We start from the raw sequence: 20903 nt of genomic DNA on the forward strand, positions 1-20903 counted from the left end.
ATGTTTCACAACAGCACATTGTGTTCCAAGCTGTTGGACCACAGCAGCAGCTGCGTATTTCACACCGTTTCTGACAGTTCTGTATCCCTCTATCAATGCTTGGCTAATGTGGCGACCTAGCACAGATAGAGACAAGCCAGGAAAGGGGAAAGCTGAGAAACAGGTCACTCTTTGAGATAAAGAGGTATTCAGATAAGAACACGCTACTGAAAAGGAACATCAGGAATTTCAAGAACTAGCCAAAACAATTTCCAAATCACAAGGACTGTGAACTGCTGAAGGCCTAGGGAGCTGGGGAGAAAGGAAGCCCTAAGGTCTCTGAACAGAAAGAAAAAAAGGAGCAAGCCAGCCTGTGGATATGAACTCATCAGTGTTAGTTCAACACCAGAAAAGACACCAGAACAAATTAATTTAAAAAATCCTTTTACAGGCACTAGGGACATAGCAGCTGCCAAAAAAAAAAAATCAGCTAATACATATTATCAAGGACTAGCATCAAACTAATTTGATTTCCTCTTTTGATGGAATAATTGGCTTCAGAGAGAGGGAGGAAAGTGCAGAAGAGGCATGACTCCACCTCAGCCAGGGTGTGAGAGCGCCCAGCACGGCTCCCCTGGGAGGAAAAACAACCCGTGGCCCCGGTGGGCCTGACTCGCGGGGGGTAGCAAGAGTCAGAGGAGCTGGTGCCGGCGTTGCCTGGCAAAAAGATACAGATAAGCGGGGGGGGGAAGGGGGGGCGGGGCGGGAGCCCCGCTCCCGCCAGGGCTGCGTCCGTGACACCCGGCGAGGGCAATCGCCTCCTGGAGATACACCGGCCACAGCCCGGGGCACAAGCGCCTCGCCGCCGGCGGGCCCTGAAGTAGCGAGCCTGGGAAGGCCCTCTCGGCCGCCCCCACGGAAGCTCCAGGCTAAACGGCCACTGCAGCCCCCGCACCGGCCGACAAGCGGCAGCACCCGGCGCCGCTCTCCGACACCACCCCTCAGGGCGGCCCAGCTCCGCCCCGCCGCGCCGCAAAATGGCGGCCCCGCAGCTGCCGCGCACCGCCCTCCTTATTGGCCGTGCTTGAAAGGCTCCGCCAAGAAGCTGCGTTGCCAATGGCCGGCCGCTCTACGGTCGCTAAGGCAACCGCCCCTCCCTCAGTTCTTATTGGCCGAGCGGCATGCAGAAACCCGGTAACCGCCCTGTTCGGCGCGGCGGGGCTCAGCGACGTCGGCGATTGGCGGCGGGCAGCGGCCCTGATTGGCGGCAGCCGGGCGGAGGCGGGGCGCGGCCGAGGTTTGTTGTGAGGGGCCGGTTGTCAGGTGGCGGCGCCGCCGCCGGGGTTGGGGGGGGAGGGGCGGTCGGAGCCGCCGCCGGTAGAGCCGGGGCGGCCGGGCGGGCCCCGCCGAGCGCCGCCACCAACGTTCAAGCGTCCCCGCGGCAGCTCCGGGCGCCGCCCGCTGCTCCTCATCACCCGCCGAGGCTGCGGCGGCCCGAGGAGCGCTTTCCCGCCCGCCCCCCCTCTCCCGGTGCCGCCCGCGGGGCTCCCCGCTGGCCCGTCGCTACCGTGATGGTCATCAGCGGTGAGGCCTCGCCCCGCGCTGCCGCCGCCGCCTTGCGCGGCCTTCCCCGCTCCTCGGCCCAGGGTGACGGGGCCCTCGCCGTAACCCCGGCCGGCGGTTCGTTTATTTTTTTGCTTTTTGCCTCCAGGGCGGCCGGGGAAGCTCGGGTGGATGGCCCGGCGGCGGTAGGACGCGCCGGCGGAGAGGCGGCCCAGGCAGGGCCGGGCGGCGGAGCCTCGCCGGGAGGAGGAAGGCGCTTCTGCCCTGCCCGTCGGAGAGACGCCGCGCGGAGTGAGACATGGCTGTGGCCGTCACCACTAAGACGGCCTGGAAGCTGCGTGAGTGTCGCCGGGCCGCTCTCCCGAGAGAGGGCAGAGGAGGCTCCCCGGCTGGAAGGGGGGGTGGAAGGGGCGGTTTGTGATAGGAACCAGCTAATCCCTGCCTTGGGTGTGGGTGCCTCTTTCCACGTTGCTGACTGTGTAATTTTTAGCTCCCAGAAATCCTTTTTGAAAACATGGCAGCATAGTTGGATAGCGTAGGACCTTGTCATTGCGATCGTCAAAGGGTCATGGCCTGTATTTTTTTTGATTAGTTGCTGTAATGCTATCCTAAATTTCTAGCTAACCCCACGTGACTCTCATGTAGTACAAGAACAAGAAAGGGGGTGATGGAAACACCCCTTCAGAGCCGAGGCTGCAGCGAAGAGTTCCCTTGGTGTCAGGTTAGCCCGTTTGGGGTTGCCCTTCATTGCTGCTCACTTGTTACAGGAGGTGCACTGAGCTCTTTGCTGCAGGAGGGATGAGGTGATCTTTGCAGGGCCTGTAGGTCTCCTTCTCTTGAAATTGCTTTGCAAGAGACAGCAAGAATCTGCTGCTTTTACGTCCATTGTTCTTCCTCAGAAGGAGCAGTAAACAGTTGCCAACTCTCGATTTATAGCTGCTTCCCTGGTCACTGATGAGTAGTTTCACAGGGGCTGTTGAGGAATGCTCAGAAGCAGTGGGAAGTGATCAGTTATTCAGAAGTGCAAGCTTTAGACCAGCGATTTGGGGTCTAGAAAATGGCTAGCAGAAATACAGTATCCTTGACTGCTAACACAGTAAGGGAGCTGAGATAACTGACTTAGTAATTTCATTTCTTTTTGAGCAGAAAGCCAGTTTGCTGTGTTATCTTCTCATCCCTGAAACTCTAGTTATAGGGAAAGTTGGAAGTCGATCAATCTCCATTCTGTTTAAGTGGGCAGTTGTTCTTGATCTTCATTTTTGCTAGGATCTGCCCCATCTTAGCATCCTCTTTAGAGCAAGAGGCATTCCAAATGTTAGAAATGTTCCAGTGATGCTAATTAGGAGCTTAGTATTACCGAGTTGGTGGTTGATATCTGGTGACGAATGCTTCATTAAAAAAAAAAAAGTTTGTGGGCTTAAGGAAATTGGCACTTCCCTGGGGGAGCGGATGAGGCTATCTGGCCGAGGCTGGCGTCAGGTTATAACCTGCCTTTTATGAACAGAGGCTTGAATGCTTCAGCAATGACTTTTAAACTTACAATATATTATTAAGAACGAAATCAAGAGGAGGGAAAAAAGTGGAGCTGCTGATGCACTCATTTTACCAGCAATGCTCAGCATCTATCCTTTCAATTTTAACTAGCGAGTTGGTCTATTAATACTAATTGTACTGTTTGTTACCTTCAGGTGTTTGTATACATACATACTTTACTTTAGCATTGTCATATGGAAGATGGGTCTTTCGACACAATACAAGCATCTTTTCAGATTTGCTCTTCTCATGTAATTTGTGGTCCAGTTACCTTTGTAATTTGAAAGGTGTTTCTCCAGCTAAAGTGAAAGTTGCGCAGTTTTGCTTTCAAAAAAGCACTCTGAGAGCTTGAGATCAAAGTACCTGTAATTACTATTGCAGCCGTCTAATATCCTTTTGGATTAGTGTTGCGTGTAAAATGATCAAATTGCTCCTCCCACCAAAACAATCCGAAGGAAAGCTGAATTGATTGCTACCTAGCCTTTTTATAAACAAGTTTCATAACTATTAGGCGTGCAAATCCTGTGAACTTTCAGAGAAGAGAACTGTAAGAGGAAGAAATTGGTAAATACGTCTGCCACAAAGCCCCTGCCAAAAATTTGAGTGGATTTAAAAATCTGTTGCAAAAATCAGGTATCTAAGAAAAGATGCTCATTTGGTTTCTCTTTTGCCCCAAACTTGTTTCTTTATGATGAGGCTTCCTTGGAGTTCTGTCATTGCGAAGCCCTCTCAGTATCAGAGCTTTGCCTCAGCCAGCCCCCAATTTAACAGTCTTTTAGCATCAATCACACTTGTTGTTTTGTGCACTTTCGGATATATATTCACCCTTCCTTTGTCACAGTTTCACACTTTGCATTGCTAAGTTTCACTGGTGTTACATAGTGGGAATGTAGCAAAGCCTCTGCCAAAGCTCAGAAAAGGGAGCTCCACCTATCCCTGCTGCTGAGTCTGACTTTTTTTCTGTGTAAGGTAACAAACTGTACTGCTGCTAATCTGCCAGTTCCTCTCAGGTTGGACAGTCTGCTGCTGTTTTCTAAAACGGGATTAGCCAGCCTTTCGCTAGATGACTCTGGCTGCTGCATGTTATTGCAGCTTCTTGGACAGCTTGGCTTTCGGAGAGCCACCCGGGTACCGAAGGTAATGCAGCTTCTGTGAGCACATTGCCATGGCTGAGCAAATCTTTAAAAGCTACCGAGCTGCTAGTGAGAGAAGATGCTTTTTGTAAGCCACGTGAGCACTGGAGTTGTGAAGCTTGGTCAGCAAATGTCTTAAGTACAGCAGGCAGAGCCAAGAAAGACTGTTTCGAGCAAGATAATAGTGTGACTTCTTATCTGAACAGTGGGCTGCTGCAGCTTGTGCAGTGGAAACTGGAAAGTTTTTCTGGAGGAAGAGTATTTTTTTAGTCCTTTGGGAGGGATGGGATGAAAATTGTTATACTAGTCTGTAATAACAGTTTGCTTTGTTTTGTGCAGAAGAGATCACGGCTCACAGCAGCAATGTGTCCTCACTAGTCCTGGGAAAAAGTTCAGGCCGGCTGCTAGCAACTGGAGGAGATGACTGTCGGGTCAACATATGGTCAGTTAACAAGCCCAACTGCATCATGGTAAGAACAGGCCTGTTTTCAACTTTTGCGGGATGGGAATATTAATTCTGAGGTATGGAGGGTGGGGAATGAGGGAAAAGATTACTGGGTTGTAGCCTGTCAGACTTGTGAATAGAGTTTACCAACACAAAGCTGGGTGACTGGATTCTAGCTAAAGATAGGGACAGAATTTGGTAACTGGTGAGACCACTGGTCCGGAGAGAGTCTGGGATGGCTGGCTGCTTCAGCAGGGCCAGTGCTTGCCCAGATAATGAACATTGCGCCTTCTGTTACCAGGCTACAAATAATTAAATGCAGAGTTTTGTACGAGATCAGCTAGTTTTATAGTGCAAGATGCAGGGGCCAGTTTTATACCTTGGAGTTTGCCCTCACAGTAGGAAACATCCCCAGCAGGATGTGTACCCACCTGTCCCACAGTCACTAACTGTCAGCACAGAGTTTGTCAGAATAGTTTGTTAACTTACCTGTAGGCTGGGGAAGAGTAACGCTGGGTGTAGTGTGTTACAAAGAGTAGGGTTACTCCAGTAGTGACCACTAAAGCCCACCATAAATATATTTACAGATGTCTGTCCTGCATCTTTGCTTTGAGTGGGTGTTGTGGAAAACCGTCTTTAGCAAGTGTCCCTTGTCGCTAGTTTAATTAACACACAGTAATGTTGTGTTACGGAAGGCATTTCGCTAGCCATTGTCAACCTTGTGAGGAAGAAATCGGGAAAGTAGGACCAAAAAGGCTAAAAGGAGAATGCGTGTACTTTATTTTTCCATTTATTTACTATATAAAGAGGTTGAAATGGGTGCAAAAGTTGTTGCTCACCTTTGGTAGTGTTGTGCTTCTTGCATAACGTAGTTAAGCTGTGTCTTTCCAGGCTATTGGTGGTGGCATGACAGTCGTTTGAAACCAGAGTATTGCCTTCCACAATGAGGAAGGTTGAAGGACTAAATATGTCTGTACCCTTTCAGTAGGAGCAGAGAGCTGTAGCTCTCCTGCACTTCCTGGGAACCACAGATGTTAGAAGCTGGTGTTTCTGAGAGGCAGAGACTGACTGGAGCTGCTGAGGACTTCTGCAATTCTTGTATACCAAAAGAATCTTGATTTTTGGGATTGTGCTGTATATTTTGTCCTCTGAAATTCATCTTTTGTGTTTATATTGTTAGGATTCCAGATGTTTACGTGTTGGGGAAGAGGGAGAAGAGGAACTTTTCAAGTAGCATTGCAACTTGGTTCAAGTTTGAGCTCTGTTTTTCACTAAGCAGTGACAGTTGCAGCTGTAGAGTATGTAGAGGATTTCAGTTGCATGTGAAATCCTAAGAAAGCCCCGTCAGAACAGGCAGCTTTCAACTGGTGTTCCCAGCCTCTGAATGTGTGTGGGGGGCACAGAGCTAGCTTAGCTATTTAAAAAGACCTGTTTGAGGATGGAGTAAAGCACGGAATATTGCTTCATTGACAAGCAAAAACTCTGCAATAGTAGTATTGGTTTTCTAGAGCTAGTTTTAAATATTCTTATATTTTAATTAAATACTGGCTTTTTCAAAATACTTATGTAATTTGTAAGCTTTTAGGTGCTCAAGGGTGAAAGAAACTGCATACATGTGAATTACTACCTTATGCCTCAAGTTAATACTTCAGTAATAGCACCAAGTTATCACTGTGACACCCATTGTTGGCAGCAACGTATGGCTCCTTGCTTATGTGAAGGTTTCAAAGTAGTCCTGCTTTTGCTTTTGCTTTGATTTTGTAACCAGTTCATGACACCTACGTGACCCATTTAGAGCAAACACGGTGCTGTTGTGCTTGCACAGCATAATTTTTATAATGTAAGCATGTGTCAACCTTGTCTGGGCATCCACACCTAAAGTTTAACTACCCATGTCTCTGTTGATGCATCCTTTAAAAATTAGTCAGTGTGCCCCAGAAAGTGGGATAACATGGAAGGTACATGCACAGTGCTATATGCAGTGAAGGTCTTTAGGGTGCTCTACTGTACTGGTAGCTGATGAGGAAAAAGGACCAGTGGCACAACCAGGTGGTCCCAACTCATGGCTACATACTTCTGTTACCAGTCGGGTATGAACAATGCCACTGTGGACAGGGCTGTGTCAGTAGCTGTTAATTGTGACTCATGGTTTTCTTTGCAGAGCTTGACGGGCCATACAACGCCCATTGAGAGCCTACAGATCAATACGAATGAGGAGCTCATCGTTGCAGGGTCCCAGTCCGGGTCCATTCGAGTTTGGGACCTGGAAGCTGCCAAAAGTATGTTTCCATGAGTTTTCACTTCTGTTAATGCATGCTTTTTGGAGTATCCTTATGCTTAATATCTATGCTGACCCAGAAGGTTCCCAGCTTAAGAAGGAACAGGAGCCTGGCATTGCTTTCATCTTAATTTCCATCCCTCTTGGAGGGTTTTTATGCACTTCCTACTGAGGCTGTAGAGCTGTGTATGCATGCTCGAGCAGAAATTTGTACACGTATTGTGGAGATTGATTTGAGGAACTAGTTTCTAGGTTTTGACCCAACTGTGTTGAAATCTGTATTCCAGATCAGGTTCCATGCATGTATAGCGTAACTGGGCATATAGAATTTGTATTCAGAGTCTCAGCTGAAAATTGTCAACCTTAATAAAAGGATCTAAAATCAGATTGGAAGTTTAAAGTATATTAGGATCTGCACAAGTCCAGGAATCCCCCGGTTGCTGACCTCTTGTTCTCCTTTTTAGGTTCTAACTTTTCTTTATTTCCTCAAATGATTTTCTCCTCTTCTGCTCTTGCATGACCATATAAATAGACAAACACCTGATTTTTAATAAATCGTAAAAGCTATGAACTCATCAAGCTCTGACCCTTTAAAGGCCAACTGTTGAGTCATTCTTTATTTATTGCATTTTTCTCAAATCCTAGAATAAGTTTGCAAAGGTATCATGAATCACTTGAGTGCATTCCAGCAGGAATACCATAAAATGACTGAATATTTCTCATAGATTGCTACTTGTTCATAGAAGGAATGTGTAATGAAAATAGACTTACACTGGCTGAGCTAAGGTGGTGAACAGCAGGTGGCATAAATAATAAAAAGCACTTCTGTCATTCAGACAGTTAGAATCAGTTCAGTTATAAAATAGTTTGGCTCTACCAGTGGAGAGAAACTGATCTGGCTGAATTTAACAGGAGACCTATGTGCCAGTGTCTGTGCAAATGACCACTCCAGGTCTGGCTCAAGAGCTAATTTCTGCCCAGGGAATCATCAGACTCTTCCAGATGACGGATGATAGAGAGAGATTGCCCGTGTTGTTGTCTGAGCAATTTTTCTTCCTCGAAGTTGAGTTCTGCATTTGTGTCTGCTTTCAGAGATATGGTGTACCAGTTCTACTGGTCCTTTCTGGTTTCCGGAATTACAAGGGATGTTACTTGGTTGATGACTTGCTGAAACACTGTGATCGTTTCTTTGTCTCATGCTTCCCAAGCGTCCTTTCCCGGTCTTTGGGATGCTTCTTGCCAAGGGCAATTGAAGGAGTCCAGGGCGAATATTGGTACCCAGGAGGTGAAGTCAGGTTTGTGCCTGGATGGGGGTGCAGAGTCCCAGGAAAGGGTCTGTCTAATAGCTGCAAGGTGAACCATGCAGGCAATCAAATGTCCCTTTCACTTCCTGGCTAAAACTCTTCCTCCCTCCTCTCCATTTTGTTCTCTTTGTGACAAGTGGAAAGATACACTGCCTGACAGCTGCCTCAAAGTGTGGCTTTTTAGTTTTATTTTCAGAATGGAGACCTTTGGAGTTTTAATCATAGTTTCCATGCCTAAGGACAGGACTTTCCTTAGGATCATTGAACATGGGCCCTCTATTGCTGTTTCTTTGCATTGCAAGGGTAAAGTCAGAAACAGTTCCATAAAATAACGTATACAGATGAATAAACAACATGTAGCGTGTCTAATGTGCGTTGTATTAGCATGTGCTTTATGGTGTGGATAGTATGATTAAACTTCTGCATGGTGTCTGAGGAAAACGGACTACTAAATATTTGCTCCCTATCCTTTCTCCCTCCTCTGCTTCTCCTTTTCCCAGTTCTTCGTACCTTACTTGGTCACAAAGCGAATATCTGCAGCCTTGATTTCCATCCTTTTGGAAGCTTTGTGGCATCTGGCTCTTTGGACACAAACATTAAGGTAAAACCCAGCTTCCCCTAGAGATTGCCCTCTTTACTTGCAGCATCTTTGTTTTGAAGAGTGCCAGAACATGTTTTGTGCCAAGCTGTTGGTAGGTGCTGTACATCATCATTTCCATGTGTGTGGGCAGGTGTATTTGCAAGTGCTTGTGAAATTCGTGCATGTATTTTCACAGTGGTGGCTCATGAGTGTGACTCCTCTGTTGTGGAATGTGTCTCTGAGTAAGGTGCCAGCTGAGACTTGGTGTCAGCAAGTGCAGAGGTCCTGATTGCTGTGGATTGCATCTGCTTCATCAGGCTGGTATTTGACTGTAGGAACTGAACTTCTGTAGTAAGAAATACCTTACAGAAGTGATTTTTACTTGGGGAATTATGTTAGGAAATACCCCTGAAGGAAACAGGGGTTCAACAGCCCCTTCAATGTTTTCATTCTGCAGTGTCGATCAGCTTGGTGACAGGGAGAGCTCTTGTTCTGACGGGACTCTTGAGCTCCCCACATATGGCTCTAAGCATATCTTTTGTTTGCTTTTCTTCCCTGTAGCTCTGGGATGTAAGAAGAAAAGGCTGTGTCTTCAGGTACAAGGTAAAATGCTTCATTGGCTTTCAGGTGAAGAGGGGAGAAAGATTCCTGTCAAGGACTTGTGAGAAAACCTTAAAGTGATTATGTACAATTAACTTCATAGTTTTCCAGTATGAAAATATGATTTGCATGATTTGTGAAGTGGCGTGGCAAACCTCTGCAGGCCTCTGTGAAATGTATGGGAATATGAAATGGATATCATAGGATTTAATGTACTATAGTCTGGTTGGCTTCAGTGGGGGATGGAAAGCATCCATGAGTGTTTCTTTATACTGTGGCTGATATTGCCATGCAAGTCCCCTCTGCACCGAGATAGTTCTATTCTTGGGGCCTTTTTCTACCCAAGGAACTTGCTGTATATTAATTTAATTTAGAAACCAACTTAAAGGCACAGCACTTCTATCTAACCATCCATAAATCTGTGTAATTTAAAATTGATTCTTATTAAACCAGATATGTATTTACCATACTTAAACTGATGCCAGAAATCTCTAGATGAGAGAGATTACATGCATTTAGTGTGGATGACTGTAGCCCTTCAATGTAGTGTTTGGCATTCTGCAAGCTGTGGACTTTGTGAAACAGTTACTTGGTTTTATTTTATTGTAAAGGATTGAAAGATAAAAGCCAGAATTCCCTCTAAGGAAGGGGAAAAAAAAAAGAAAATAATATTGGGTTTTCTCATTTCAGGGTCACACAGAAGCAGTTCGATGTCTCCGCTTTAGTCCTGATGGGAAATGGTTGGCCTCTGCTGCTGCTGATCACACTGTAAAGGTAATTTATTGTGACACTCTCCTTATGTGCTTGTGGCACATAGGAATGCTGGGATCGTCTTTTTACCAGGTATTACCAGCACTCGCTCATAAACACCTTTATTTCATTAGACAGCGGGCTGAGCCCTGTGGCTTTGCAGGTACCAGGCTGTCTGAGGATCATGTCCAGTGGCCCACAACATCCAGAAAAGAGCTGCACATGTTGAAATACACTTACCCAACAGACACATTGGCTCTATGCACATGAAGGTTCAAGTTTTGATAGTGGTAGAGTTGTGATACCTGAACATTGGCCTTGGTTGTCTCTGTAAATGTTACAGAATGTGTTGTCCACAGCATGTTGCTTCACCATACCAATTTCTGGCTCTGCTCAGTTAACTCAGTAGGAGTGTGTTATCATACACACTGCACATAATTATCAGTCTGAAAATTCCTGTCAGGACTGAGCAGAGCAAGAGAAGGAATTATCGACTGAAGCAGTGACTTCAGTTGTTTCAGATGTGGTATGGAGGAACGTGGGCAAAGGACTGATTTTTGTTTTGAGTTTCATACGAAATAAACTGATCAGTCATTTCACTCTGTTTTTTTCAGTGGAGACGAGAGAACAGGAAGAATGAATTGTGAAGGGATTCAGAGCTTTTGGATTTTTGTTTGTTCACTTTTGAGATTTAATCTGTGGGGACAGGTGGAACTGCTGTATTTTATCCCAGTCTCTAAATATATACCAGAAGCTTCTAGGGGATAAACTAGGAAATAAAACTAAATGAAAAATTTAAAAGAGCATGCCAGAAAAAAAAAAAAAAAAAGAAGAAAAAAAGAAAAAATGCAGCCTTACGTGACTGGGACGGTACTCCTTCCCTGATCATTGCTTTCTTTGACAAACTTGAGTCTGTTCTTGGAGAGGGAGAAGTGTTAGAAGGTTGCCGGTACAAGGAAGTCTGAAGTGTATTGGAATCCTCTAACATTAAATCTTTTCAAGAGTCTCTGTGTTCTTTCCTTCTTCCAGCTCTGGGATCTGGCTGCTGGGAAGATAATGTATGAGTTTACAGGACATACCGGCCCAGTAAATGTTGTTGAATTCCACCCTAATGAATACCTTTTGGCTTCTGGCAGCTCTGACAGGTATGTAAGAGGAGGGAGAAAGAAGGGAATAGTATATGTCAGTTCTTTTTCCTGATGCTCTCCCTTTTAGAAACACAGAAAATAGGAATGTTACACAACTCACAACTGCCATTGCAAGAACCTGACATCTAGCCAGCAGCACGTCAAATCTGTGATGCGCAGAACATGGAGATCTTGCCTTCTTGTCCAAAATTGATGGCACCTTCTGCCATACTAGAAAACAATGCAATAGCCTCAAACATCTCGCTAATCCAGCTGACATCCTATCTGAACAGCAAGCAGCCCTGCTCAGCCAGCAGGGTGTCCTCTTAGCTCTGGTCAGCTCTAAATACCTATCCATATCCAGAGCTTCTAAGTATCTGTGGCTGGATTTATGGATCTTAGCTAGACTAGCCTTCTGTGTAGGTTCACCATATGTGTGCAACAGCAAAAGTCATTCTAGCTATTAGTATATTATTTCAATACTGGGTCCTACAGCAGATTTCTAGAGGGATGAGTGTCCCCCCCATACTTGGCACTGGTGAGGCCACACCTCGAATACTGTGTTTGGTTTTGGGCCCCTCACTACAAGAAAGGCATTGAGGTGCTGGAACGTGTCCAAAGAAGAGCAACAAAGCTGGTGAAGGGTCTGGAGAACAAGTCCTGTGAGGAGCAGCTGAGGGAACTGGGGTTGTTTAGCCTGGAGAAAAGGAGGCTGAGGCAAGACCTCATTAGTCTCTACAACTACCTGAAAGGAGGTTGTAATGAGGTGGGGGTTGGTCTCTTCTCCCAAGTAACAAGTGATAGGACAAGAGGAAAGGGCCTCAGGTTGTGCCAAGGGAGGTTTAGATTGGATATTAGGAAAAATTTCTTCACCAAAAGGGTTGTCAAGCACTGGAACAGGCTGCCCAGGGAAGTGGTGGAGTCGCCATCCCTGGAGGTATTTAAAAGACCTGTAGATGTGGTGCTTAGGGACACGGTTTAGTGGTGGACTTGGCAGTGTTAAATTTACAGTTGGACTTGATGATCTTAAAGATCTTTTCCAACCTAAATGATTCTTGATTCTCTGATTTTTTTTTTGTGTTCTGTTTTGTGTACAGGACTGTTCGGTTCTGGGACTTGGAGAAGTTTCAAGTTGTGAGCTGTATTGAAGAAGAGGCTACTCCTGTCAGGTATATTAAATTCCTACTGCAGTGTACTAGGCAGAGACTAAAGTGGGGGTGAAGGGAGGATTTCCTAAAAGAGACTTTACTGGGGAGAAGTTTGGGCTGCTGGAGACATTGCACAGGCCCACCAGGTGAACACCAGATCAGTAGGTTCATTGTTAGGGATGGGGCTGGAGGTGTTCAGTGAAGTCAGAGATACAGCCCTGGGGTCCCTGTGGGACTGAGCAAGGTTGGAAAGCTGGGCCTAATTCTCCACCTGCCTTCCTCCCAGGTGTGTGCTCTTCAACCCAGATGGCTGCTGCTTGTATAGTGGCTTCCAGGATTCACTGCGTGTGTACGGCTGGGAGCCAGAGCGCTGTTTTGATGTGGTCTTGGTGAACTGGGGAAAAGTCGCCGACTTATCTATCTGCAACAACCAGCTGGTAAGCCACTGCTCCTTGGGACTGGGGGAGGTGGCTGCAAAACACGAGATAAAATCCTCCTGCCTCCTTGCAGGCCTTCTGACCTTTAAGCTCGTGTCAGACTATAAGTGGCCAGGGCTTGCAATATGCCCAGCACTTAGAGCTTGTGTGCTTTTGCTTTCAGCAGCCTTGTCCTCCACTTCGTCTCTCTTTGCCTTCTGGAGGAAACAACTGGGGCTTGGTTTGATCAGTATTTAGAAACTATGCTTGGCAAAAGTTTTATCATAGCCTTCATAAAACATCAGCAGCTTCGAATTGAAAAAGCCAAAGCACTCAACTGAGAAATTCTCAAGCACGGTTGCTCAGGGTCACTCTGTCATGCCTATTCTCAAAAAGGCAGGCATGCACCCTGATCCCTGGTGAATTACCTTGACCTTTTGCCTCTGCAGATAGGAGTTTCCTTTGCGCAAAGCACAGTCTCTTCCTTCGTTGTGGATCTCAGCAGAGTGACAAAGTCGGATTCTATTCCTCATGGGCTGATCAGGGATGACGAGCCTTTTGTGCCACCTACCCCCACAGGGTCCTCCCTTCGCCGCATCTATGACAGGCCCTCAACTAGCTGCAGCAAGGCACAAAGGTAAGGGGATCTGCTGGCTTGTTGAATTTCAAGATTTTAAGGAAATGTACAAGGAGCTTAGTGCTCTCGCTCTCTCTGAAAGGGTCCATATGGCTTGCCCTGACAGCATCTTTTTCCACAGCAGAGTGAAGCACAACTCAGAGAGTGAGAGGCGCAGTCCCAGCAGTGAAGATGACCGGGATGAGAAGGAATCAAAGGCTGAGATCCAGAACCCGGAGGATTACAAAGAGATCTTTCAGCCCAAGAACGCTATCTGTCAGTACCAGGGTTTATTGTGCTTTTGAGTGGTGTTTAGATTAGAGCTGTAGGCGCTAAGCTGGTTTGGTAGAAGTGAGCTTTGGCTTACTGTAATAGAGGCTTCACCTGTGACCGGGAGAGTTTAGAAAACTTTTCTTTAATATTCTGTGCTTGGATGCTGAACTACAGATCATGTCGGTGAACTGCTGAAAGGTGGCACCTTTACTAGGGTGCGGTGATGTCTGGTCGAAGCCTGGCTCAGAATGCAGAGCTCCATTGTAAGCATGCTGCCTTCCTGTCCTGATTTGGAAGGACTACTGTGTGATGGGATCTTTATTAGCTTAGAATTTTGATATGTATAAAATCAGCAGCCTCCATTAAAGAAGGAAAGGCAAAATGTTTTGTTAAAGCAGAGATTGTTGTTTAGGAGACATAGTGCAATGCCTGTATCTCATCTTTATGTAAATGAGAAAAAGGAGATACTCTTTCTAAGGAATTAATAGTCATTATTTTGATTTACTTACGTAAATCAATTTAGTGGGAGGTGATTTTTTTCTAAAATAATTTGTTGTCACAGTGCCTTTTCTTGTGCTTCACACCTCTACAGCAGCAATGAACTACATGGGTCAGTTTTGTCCCTCCCATCCATGAAGGCTGAAAGCCTTTGACTGAACTCAACAATAGCATCAAGGTCTAAAGGAGATAACTCTGGTTGCTGTATTACTGATTACCCTAATCTGTGGAGTTGTTGGAGATCTCCCAGCTCCAAGGTTGACTTATTGCTAATCTGTAGCCTTGGATGCTCCCTCGTTTGTTTGTTTATTATTTTTTTTCCCTCTCTTTCTGTAGGTCGAACTCCTCCTCAAAACAACGAGCCCTTTCCAGCCCCTCCTGAGGATGGTGAGTATGAAAATGGCCCCTTGGTGGTAATGAGGTTAATAGCCCTCAAAAGAGGGAGAGTTGCATGTCTGCAGAAATGACTACTTTTAGTCTAGCTACATAAAACCTTTGCTCTCAGCTCCCCTTGAAAGGAATAGTCAGTTTCTGCTTTCCCACTTCTTTCCATCTTGGTAGATCCTGTAACTGCAAAGGAAGCAGTGAAGCCCAGCCAAGCTGCAGATGTCCAGACCCCATTGCCAAAGCAAGAACTTGTACGTACTGTATGATCTGTTAATAGCTGTTCACGCTCCCACTGTGAAAGATATGTGGGTGCTGGAGACACTATAATTTCTGATCAAGCTGATTCCTTTACTGAAGAGCAGTAGAAGTGCAGCTCCAATCTTTGTCCTGCCATGTGTCTTGCCTGAGCAGTAGAATTGAAGGTCAGTCCTCCAACAGGCGATGGCTCCATTGCTTTTGTTTGCATCTCACACTTGCAGTGGTGTTTCTCCTTGCATCTCAAAATTGGGGCACTCTGAAGAGAACCAAGTGCCAGATTTCTGCAAGTGCTTGCACTGAGGCTATTTTATTGCCAAAATCGCAAGCAGCGGATGGGCCATGATACGTTATACTACTTTAGAATTCTGTCTTAGCCTTCAGGCTGGCCACAGCCCATTGCCCTAATTTTAGATGCTGATAACAATGACAGCACTTGGCACTTCTGCTGGGGCATCTCCATGTTCTCTGCAAACCTCAATTACATCTTGGCGTGTACCTGAGAGATACTTTATTGGGTCTTAAACTATGCTAGCAAACTGGAGACTGCTTCTGCATTAGAACCCTGCTGTGAGAGGAAGGTGGGTCGGGAAAAGAAGAACATCAGACTAGGGCCAGACTGTTGCTGCTAGAGTTTTTATCCCAATTTCTCCTGCAGCCTGATCCGGTTCAGAGGCCACCAATTGCCTCCTCAACTCCTTTGACCAGAACAGAGCCGTCAGTGATTCCTGCAGCCAGGAATGAGCCCATTGGCCTGAAGGCCTCTGACTTTCTACCAGTAAGTATCTCTGGACAAAAGTTTCCAGCCAGTGTCTGTATTAAGCGGCATCAGAAAGGGGGTCCTCTGAGGTGCAGAAGTGTCTTAGGTGCTTTCTGTAGCCTGCAGTCCTCCGTATTGAATAAGAACATGTTACCTCCTGCTTTCCTTCTGCTCACTTGGGGCTTCCCCTGCTAGCTTACTCTCCTGCCTCCCAACTGCTTTGACTTGCAGTTCCTGTGGAATTATCACCTCAGGATTGCTGGACCCAGCCCCGTTGTGAATGACAGCAGGCTGATGCGAGCACAGCAACCTTGATCCATGCTCATGAAGAATGTGTTATCAAAGCAGAGAGCAAGGGATGAGACAGAGACACTGAACAATTCCACATGCTAGACAGTGATTCATTTAGAAAATTGGTGTCTACCATTACACATACATAATTATTTCACAGGAATCTTTGCCTCTTGCATCTTGGAGGCCTCTGGCTTCTCTTGGGAGGGTATTCCCTGTCCCAGAAAGGGAGAAGGACCAGAGCATCCTGATGATCCCAAACCCTGAATGTGAACAAAGGAAGCAGTGGTTCCAGCACGGCTTGGGCAAATTGACAGCCTAATAATTGTGTAAGATTTATGCTTTGTAATAAAATTTGCTGATTTCAGATGAATGTTTCACATTAAAAAAAAGGGTTTACATGAAATTATTTCTTAATCAAAATATATTGGTTTTGAAAACTTACTTTTAATTTAAGTTTTTTTAATTTTGAGAGTTTTTCCAAAGCTCCAAAGATGTTTGCGATTGATGTAGTAAGTAAAATCAGAACAAATTGAGCATTTCAATCAGCTCTCACCTAGGCCAGAGAAAGCTCCTACCCTTCTGTGCCATCCTGCTCTGTTATTGCTGCTCTGTTGGTGTCTGTACTTTCAGGCTGTGAAAAACCAAAGCCAGACCGAGCTCGTGGATGAGGAAGCCATGTCCCAGATCAGGAAAGGCCATGAGACCATGTGTGTGGTGCTCACCAGCCGCCACAAGAATCTGGACACTGTGCGGGCTGTATGGAGCACTGGTGACATCAAGGCAAGGATGTGGAGAATACTTGAGGCTCATGAGGGGAGCAGCTGAGCAGCTCTTTTGGCTTGTCTGGGGCTGATTCTGCCTCTCACACAAAATGCAGGATGTCACAGCTTTTATCCCCGGGGGTGCACCTCAGAGTGCTGCTGTGTCCCACCTGCAGTTGAATGGTCACAAAGAAATGTGGAGAAAACTTTCTCATGTGAGAGTTATCTTCTCTTCCCTAGCCAACTCAATGTTTTCTCTACCTTGTTTTTGAAAAGTGGCACTTGATATTAATTGCATTAGCCTAGCCAGTTTGAGCTTTGTAATAGATGACGACTTCTTCCCCTTCTCTCTCAGAACTCTGTGGACTCTGCAGTGGCGATCAACGATCTGTCTGTTGTTGTGGACCTCTTGAATATTGTCAACCAAAAAGCGTGAGTCCTGGGTGGGGGCAGCCCCTGGGATACTCGAGAACCATCTGGCTGGGTATTGGGAGCACTGCATTGTGGCTGCCTTGTGGCCATGGCAGCGTGAAATGCATGTGCTTGTAGTCAGATCTTCAAGTCTGCAGTGCTGGTAACTGCTGGAGTTGTATGGGGCCTTTCTGTAGGCAAATGATTTCTCGCAAGGAAAATCGAAGTCTTGGGGCTTCATAAAGTGATTGTGCTGAGATTCAATAAAATATGTCAGAACGTGCCACTTTCTATCACAAGGGGGAGTCAGTGAACTTGCTCAGTAAACTTGAGTGTCACTGCCTGGGCTTTTTTGCCAGAAAGCGTTATTTATGTCGACTCAGCCTTGTAAAGTCTCGGTCTCTGGTCTCAGAACACGTCCTTTTCTTTTCAGGTCTCTCTGGAAGCTGGATTTGTGTACTATTATCCTGCCACAGATAGAAAAACTACTCCAAAGTAAATATGAAAGGTGAGGCCCCAAGAACGTGGATGTGCTTGAGGGACAAGGTGTGGATATTCATAGGAGAGTTCCACTGGGTATTTTGTAGCTGAAAGAAAATCCTGAAAAATCACAGCAGATACAGTATAATGCTGATACGATGCCTGGAAAAGAGCAATGGAGCTGCCAAGTGTGTGTGGGAAAAGATAGAAAGTATGCATGGGCAAGAAGAGCAGGATGTTGAGATTTGGCGTAGGTGTGTTGGACAGAAAGCAGCTCTGGCAGCCAGGAGGGGTCAAATCGATGTGAAACAAGTGGGCTCTGTGCACTGATGGGAATGAAACTGTCAGCTTGGGACAAGCAGAATGAAGTCCTGCAACAGCCTTGGGGTCACTTGGAAGACTGCTTTGAACCTCATCATTAGGTGGCAAAAAATGCAGCCTCTCTCTTAAGATGGAGTTTCTGCCTTCCTACTGGGAGAAAGGCTTCTGCCAAGTTCCCTCGGCAGGACATCTCTGCTCTTGAGCTGAAAGGTCCCACTCTGCAGGGTATGTGCCAGGACCTTTCAAAAGGGCTCACTTTGTAGTCTTGACGTGAACCAAGATCGTGTTGGTACTTGGCTGTTGCTCTCCTTACCAGGTTCCACATGGTGGAGTGGGGGTTGTTTGAGTAGATTATCCCCAGTGACTGGATGTGAGTGAGGACTATGTGCTGGGGGGACAGGAATGAAATTCAAGTGGGACCCAATTCTCTGTTTGTTTTTCAGTTATGTGCAGACTGGCTGCACCTCCCTGAAACTCATTCTCCAGAGATTCCTGCCACTGATCACAGACATCCTCGCTGCACCACCTTCTGTTGGAGTGGACATCACCAGAGAGGAAAGGTGAGGCACTTACCTCCACTTGCTTCCTTTTTGAACCAGCCTTTCTCTTGGGTGAGCTTTGCTCCTCGTGATACTAGACTGGGCATGCCTTCCCTTTTGTCTGCAAACACCAAACCCTCCTGCTCTGAGAAAAAGACCAAGGACTGCTTTTCCCTCTGTCACTGTGTATTGAGTCATACCTCAACAAAGTGTGATTATGTCAGGAGTAAAACCACCCTGTGGCTTCACCCTCTACCTCACAAGACACATGAGTTGTCAGCCAGGCCCTGGATTTCCAGTTTATTCACAGGATAGCTCTGCTCTGAGAACTGGCACTCTGAAACCAGCACCTCCTCCCTCCTTGGACTTTACTGCCAAAGGGGAGAAGAGGAGTGAAAGAGCCCTTATGGGGATGCCATTCTCCTGTGTCATCAGGATGTGGGCTGAATACATGGTGTTTCTGCAGAGCCACGCTCATGTTCCAGCCTCTTCCAGGCCACTTGCAGGGCTTGTGTTTTCTCTCCTGCTTGAGTTGCATCTTTGGCGCTACAGGAACAACCACATCTCTTCAGCAGCTGAGGATTCATGCTGTGTCTGCTGTCTGTTTTTTGCAGGCTCCATAAATGCAAGCTGTGCTACAAGCAGCTGAAAAACATCAGCAACATTGTCAAGAACAAGTCTGGGCTCAGTGGCCGCCATGGTAGTGCCTTCCGGGAACTGCATCTCCTCATGGCTGTCTTGGAGTGACAGCCATCACCTCCTCCCGTGCAAACACAGGTGGCCAAGCTCCCCTCTGCTCTTGGCGCAGCTGGATTTCACCTCTCTCTGTGTGTCAATCTTCCCCCCCACAGCACGGTAGGGAAGTGGAATCTCACTGGCTGGTCGCCTGCCCAGCCCTGGTGCCTTACGGGCTGGATGGAGGACCTGAGTGGAGAGACATCTGTGCTGTGTGAGGGGACCTGGCTGTTGGTGGGCCCTGCAAAGCCCCTGTAGGGAAGCAGCTTCATTTCAGCTCTTCATCTGAGCTCTCAGCTGCTCTGTCTCTGTGTGCTGCCCTTTCCCTGATGGGAGGGCTCTGAGACTGCTGTCACCCCTCCTTCACCTATGTGTGCTGTCAGTTCTTGTCGCTTGGCTCTGTGGGCTGGGGCCAGCTGGCCCTGCTCTGAGTGGCACGTTGAGGACTGCAGCATCCACCCCACAAAAGCCTGCTGGGGGGTGGAGTGCCCTTTCCCTACAGAAGGGACTTCAACTGCTGTGTGGGACTGGCCCCTTTGGCTTGCTTCATCAAACATGAGCCAGGACACTGTGCCACCATGCCTGGTGTGTAGTCCTAAGGACCTGTATTGAGAGGAGGCTGTCTCTTGGCTTCTCAGAAATCCCTGCTGGCACCCTGGGCTGCAGAAGATGATTATCTTCAGACTGTTGCTGAGAACTGAGGTCTACCTGGATCTGTTAAAATATGTGACTTAAACAGGACTTAACGTATGTGTTTGCCTTTGGGGGTAGGGATTTGGGAGGGTGGAGGGACATGGACTAATGTCTTTCTATATCCACTGGACTGATCTTGAGGGGTTTTTTTTTTCCCAATAAATGTCTGTCAGAACCTTTCTGTCCCTCTTTCTTCTTTCCTGTTGGGAAAGAGGTTCCTGTTGGTGCTTCCCCAGCACCTCCCAGCCTGTCTCCCATTTTATACGCTGGAGCCTGTTCTCCAGGAAACTGTAACTTATGATAAATAAATTTTATTAAAAGATTTGTAACTTTTTAAAAAAAGTTGTGTTAAATGCCTGAATCTCTTGAAGTAGTACTGTTAGTTCACCTTGGCACAGCTCCTGGCTGGGAGCGTCCAGGGAAAGCAGGGCTCTGGTCCCTGCGTGTCCTATGGGGAAGCTGGCCATTCTCACCCTGCTGGGAGGCTGCAGTGAGTAAGTGGATGTGGTGAGCGAGGCAGAGAGACAGCAGTAGTCAGGTGGCTTGCTGAAACCCTGGGGGAGGTTTCACTCTGCTGGGTAGTTCCCAGCCCAAAGAGCAACGTCATTGTTTGCAGCTTGTACTTCTCCCTGGCCTGATGCAGATCTCCTCCCCACTCAATTTCTAGCAGATCTTGGTGTGGTGGCAGTGCCTTGCCTATGTGGTTTTCTTTCTGTGAGCTGACCCAGGTGCTGGTGTTTGGGGATGTGGGAGTCTATAGTGGGGCCAACAGGAAAGCTAAAGCCAACCCTTACCTTCATCCAAACACAATCAAGTTTTAGGACCAAAGGGGAGCATCCTGCTCTGCTCCATGGTTCTGGAGGAGGTGGCTCTCATGGTGGCTCACGCAGCAAGAGGCCATCGCAGGACCGGGGCTGAAGATGCTGCCTGCTGCGAGCACCCCAAAACTCACTATGTGTGTCCTGCCTGCACTGCAGCTCTCTGGTGATAATCCTATGCCTGGAAAAAAGCTCCTCCAGCCCAC

At 46.9% G+C, this 20903-nt stretch overlaps 1 protein-coding gene across 4 annotated transcripts; it reads left to right on the forward strand.

Moving 5' to 3' along the window:
- The first annotated feature begins 1196 nt into the window (after positions 1 to 1196).
- Positions 1197 to 20054, forward strand: KATNB1 (katanin regulatory subunit B1). 4 transcript variants are annotated; one of them, XM_069793987.1, is made up of 20 exons: positions 1197 to 1276; positions 1691 to 1880; positions 4548 to 4678; positions 6815 to 6932; positions 8736 to 8836; positions 9377 to 9418; positions 10106 to 10189; positions 11195 to 11310; positions 12390 to 12461; positions 12727 to 12877; positions 13306 to 13493; positions 13615 to 13748; positions 14580 to 14630; positions 14805 to 14881; positions 15544 to 15663; positions 16570 to 16719; positions 17056 to 17132; positions 17545 to 17619; positions 18356 to 18472; positions 19066 to 20054. In XM_069793987.1, the coding sequence occupies exons 2-20, from the start codon at positions 1841 to 1843 to the stop codon at positions 19196 to 19198; spliced, it is 1977 nt and encodes a 658-aa protein (XP_069650088.1). In that variant the 5' UTR covers positions 1197 to 1276; positions 1691 to 1840; the 3' UTR covers positions 19199 to 20054. The 4 variants fall into 4 exon arrangements, with proteins under 4 accessions (XP_069650088.1, XP_069650089.1, XP_069650087.1 ...); XM_069793988.1 differs by lacking the exon at positions 1197 to 1276 and adding an exon at positions 1283 to 1563 and having other exon boundaries at positions 13618 to 13748; XM_069793986.1 differs by lacking the exon at positions 1197 to 1276 and adding an exon at positions 1284 to 1563.
- The last annotated feature ends 849 nt before the right edge of the window (positions 20055 to 20903 follow it).

The sequence above is a fragment of the Haliaeetus albicilla genome, chromosome 10, assembly GCF_947461875.1.
Source record: "Haliaeetus albicilla chromosome 10, bHalAlb1.1, whole genome shotgun sequence".
Lineage (NCBI taxonomy): Eukaryota > Metazoa > Chordata > Aves > Accipitriformes > Accipitridae > Haliaeetus > Haliaeetus albicilla.

Excerpts from the sequence above, each read along its gene's own strand:
- KATNB1 (XM_069793987.1), top strand. The coding sequence starts at position 1,841 with ATGGCTGTGGCCGTCACCACTAAGACGGCCTGGAAGCTGC. Across the intron at positions 8,837-9,376 it reads CTTTGGACACAAACATTAAG|CTCTGGGATGTAAGAAGAAA; the intron begins GTAAAACCCAGC and ends TCTTCCCTGTAG. Across the intron at positions 9,419-10,105 it reads GCTGTGTCTTCAGGTACAAG|GGTCACACAGAAGCAGTTCG; the intron begins GTAAAATGCTTC and ends TTCTCATTTCAG.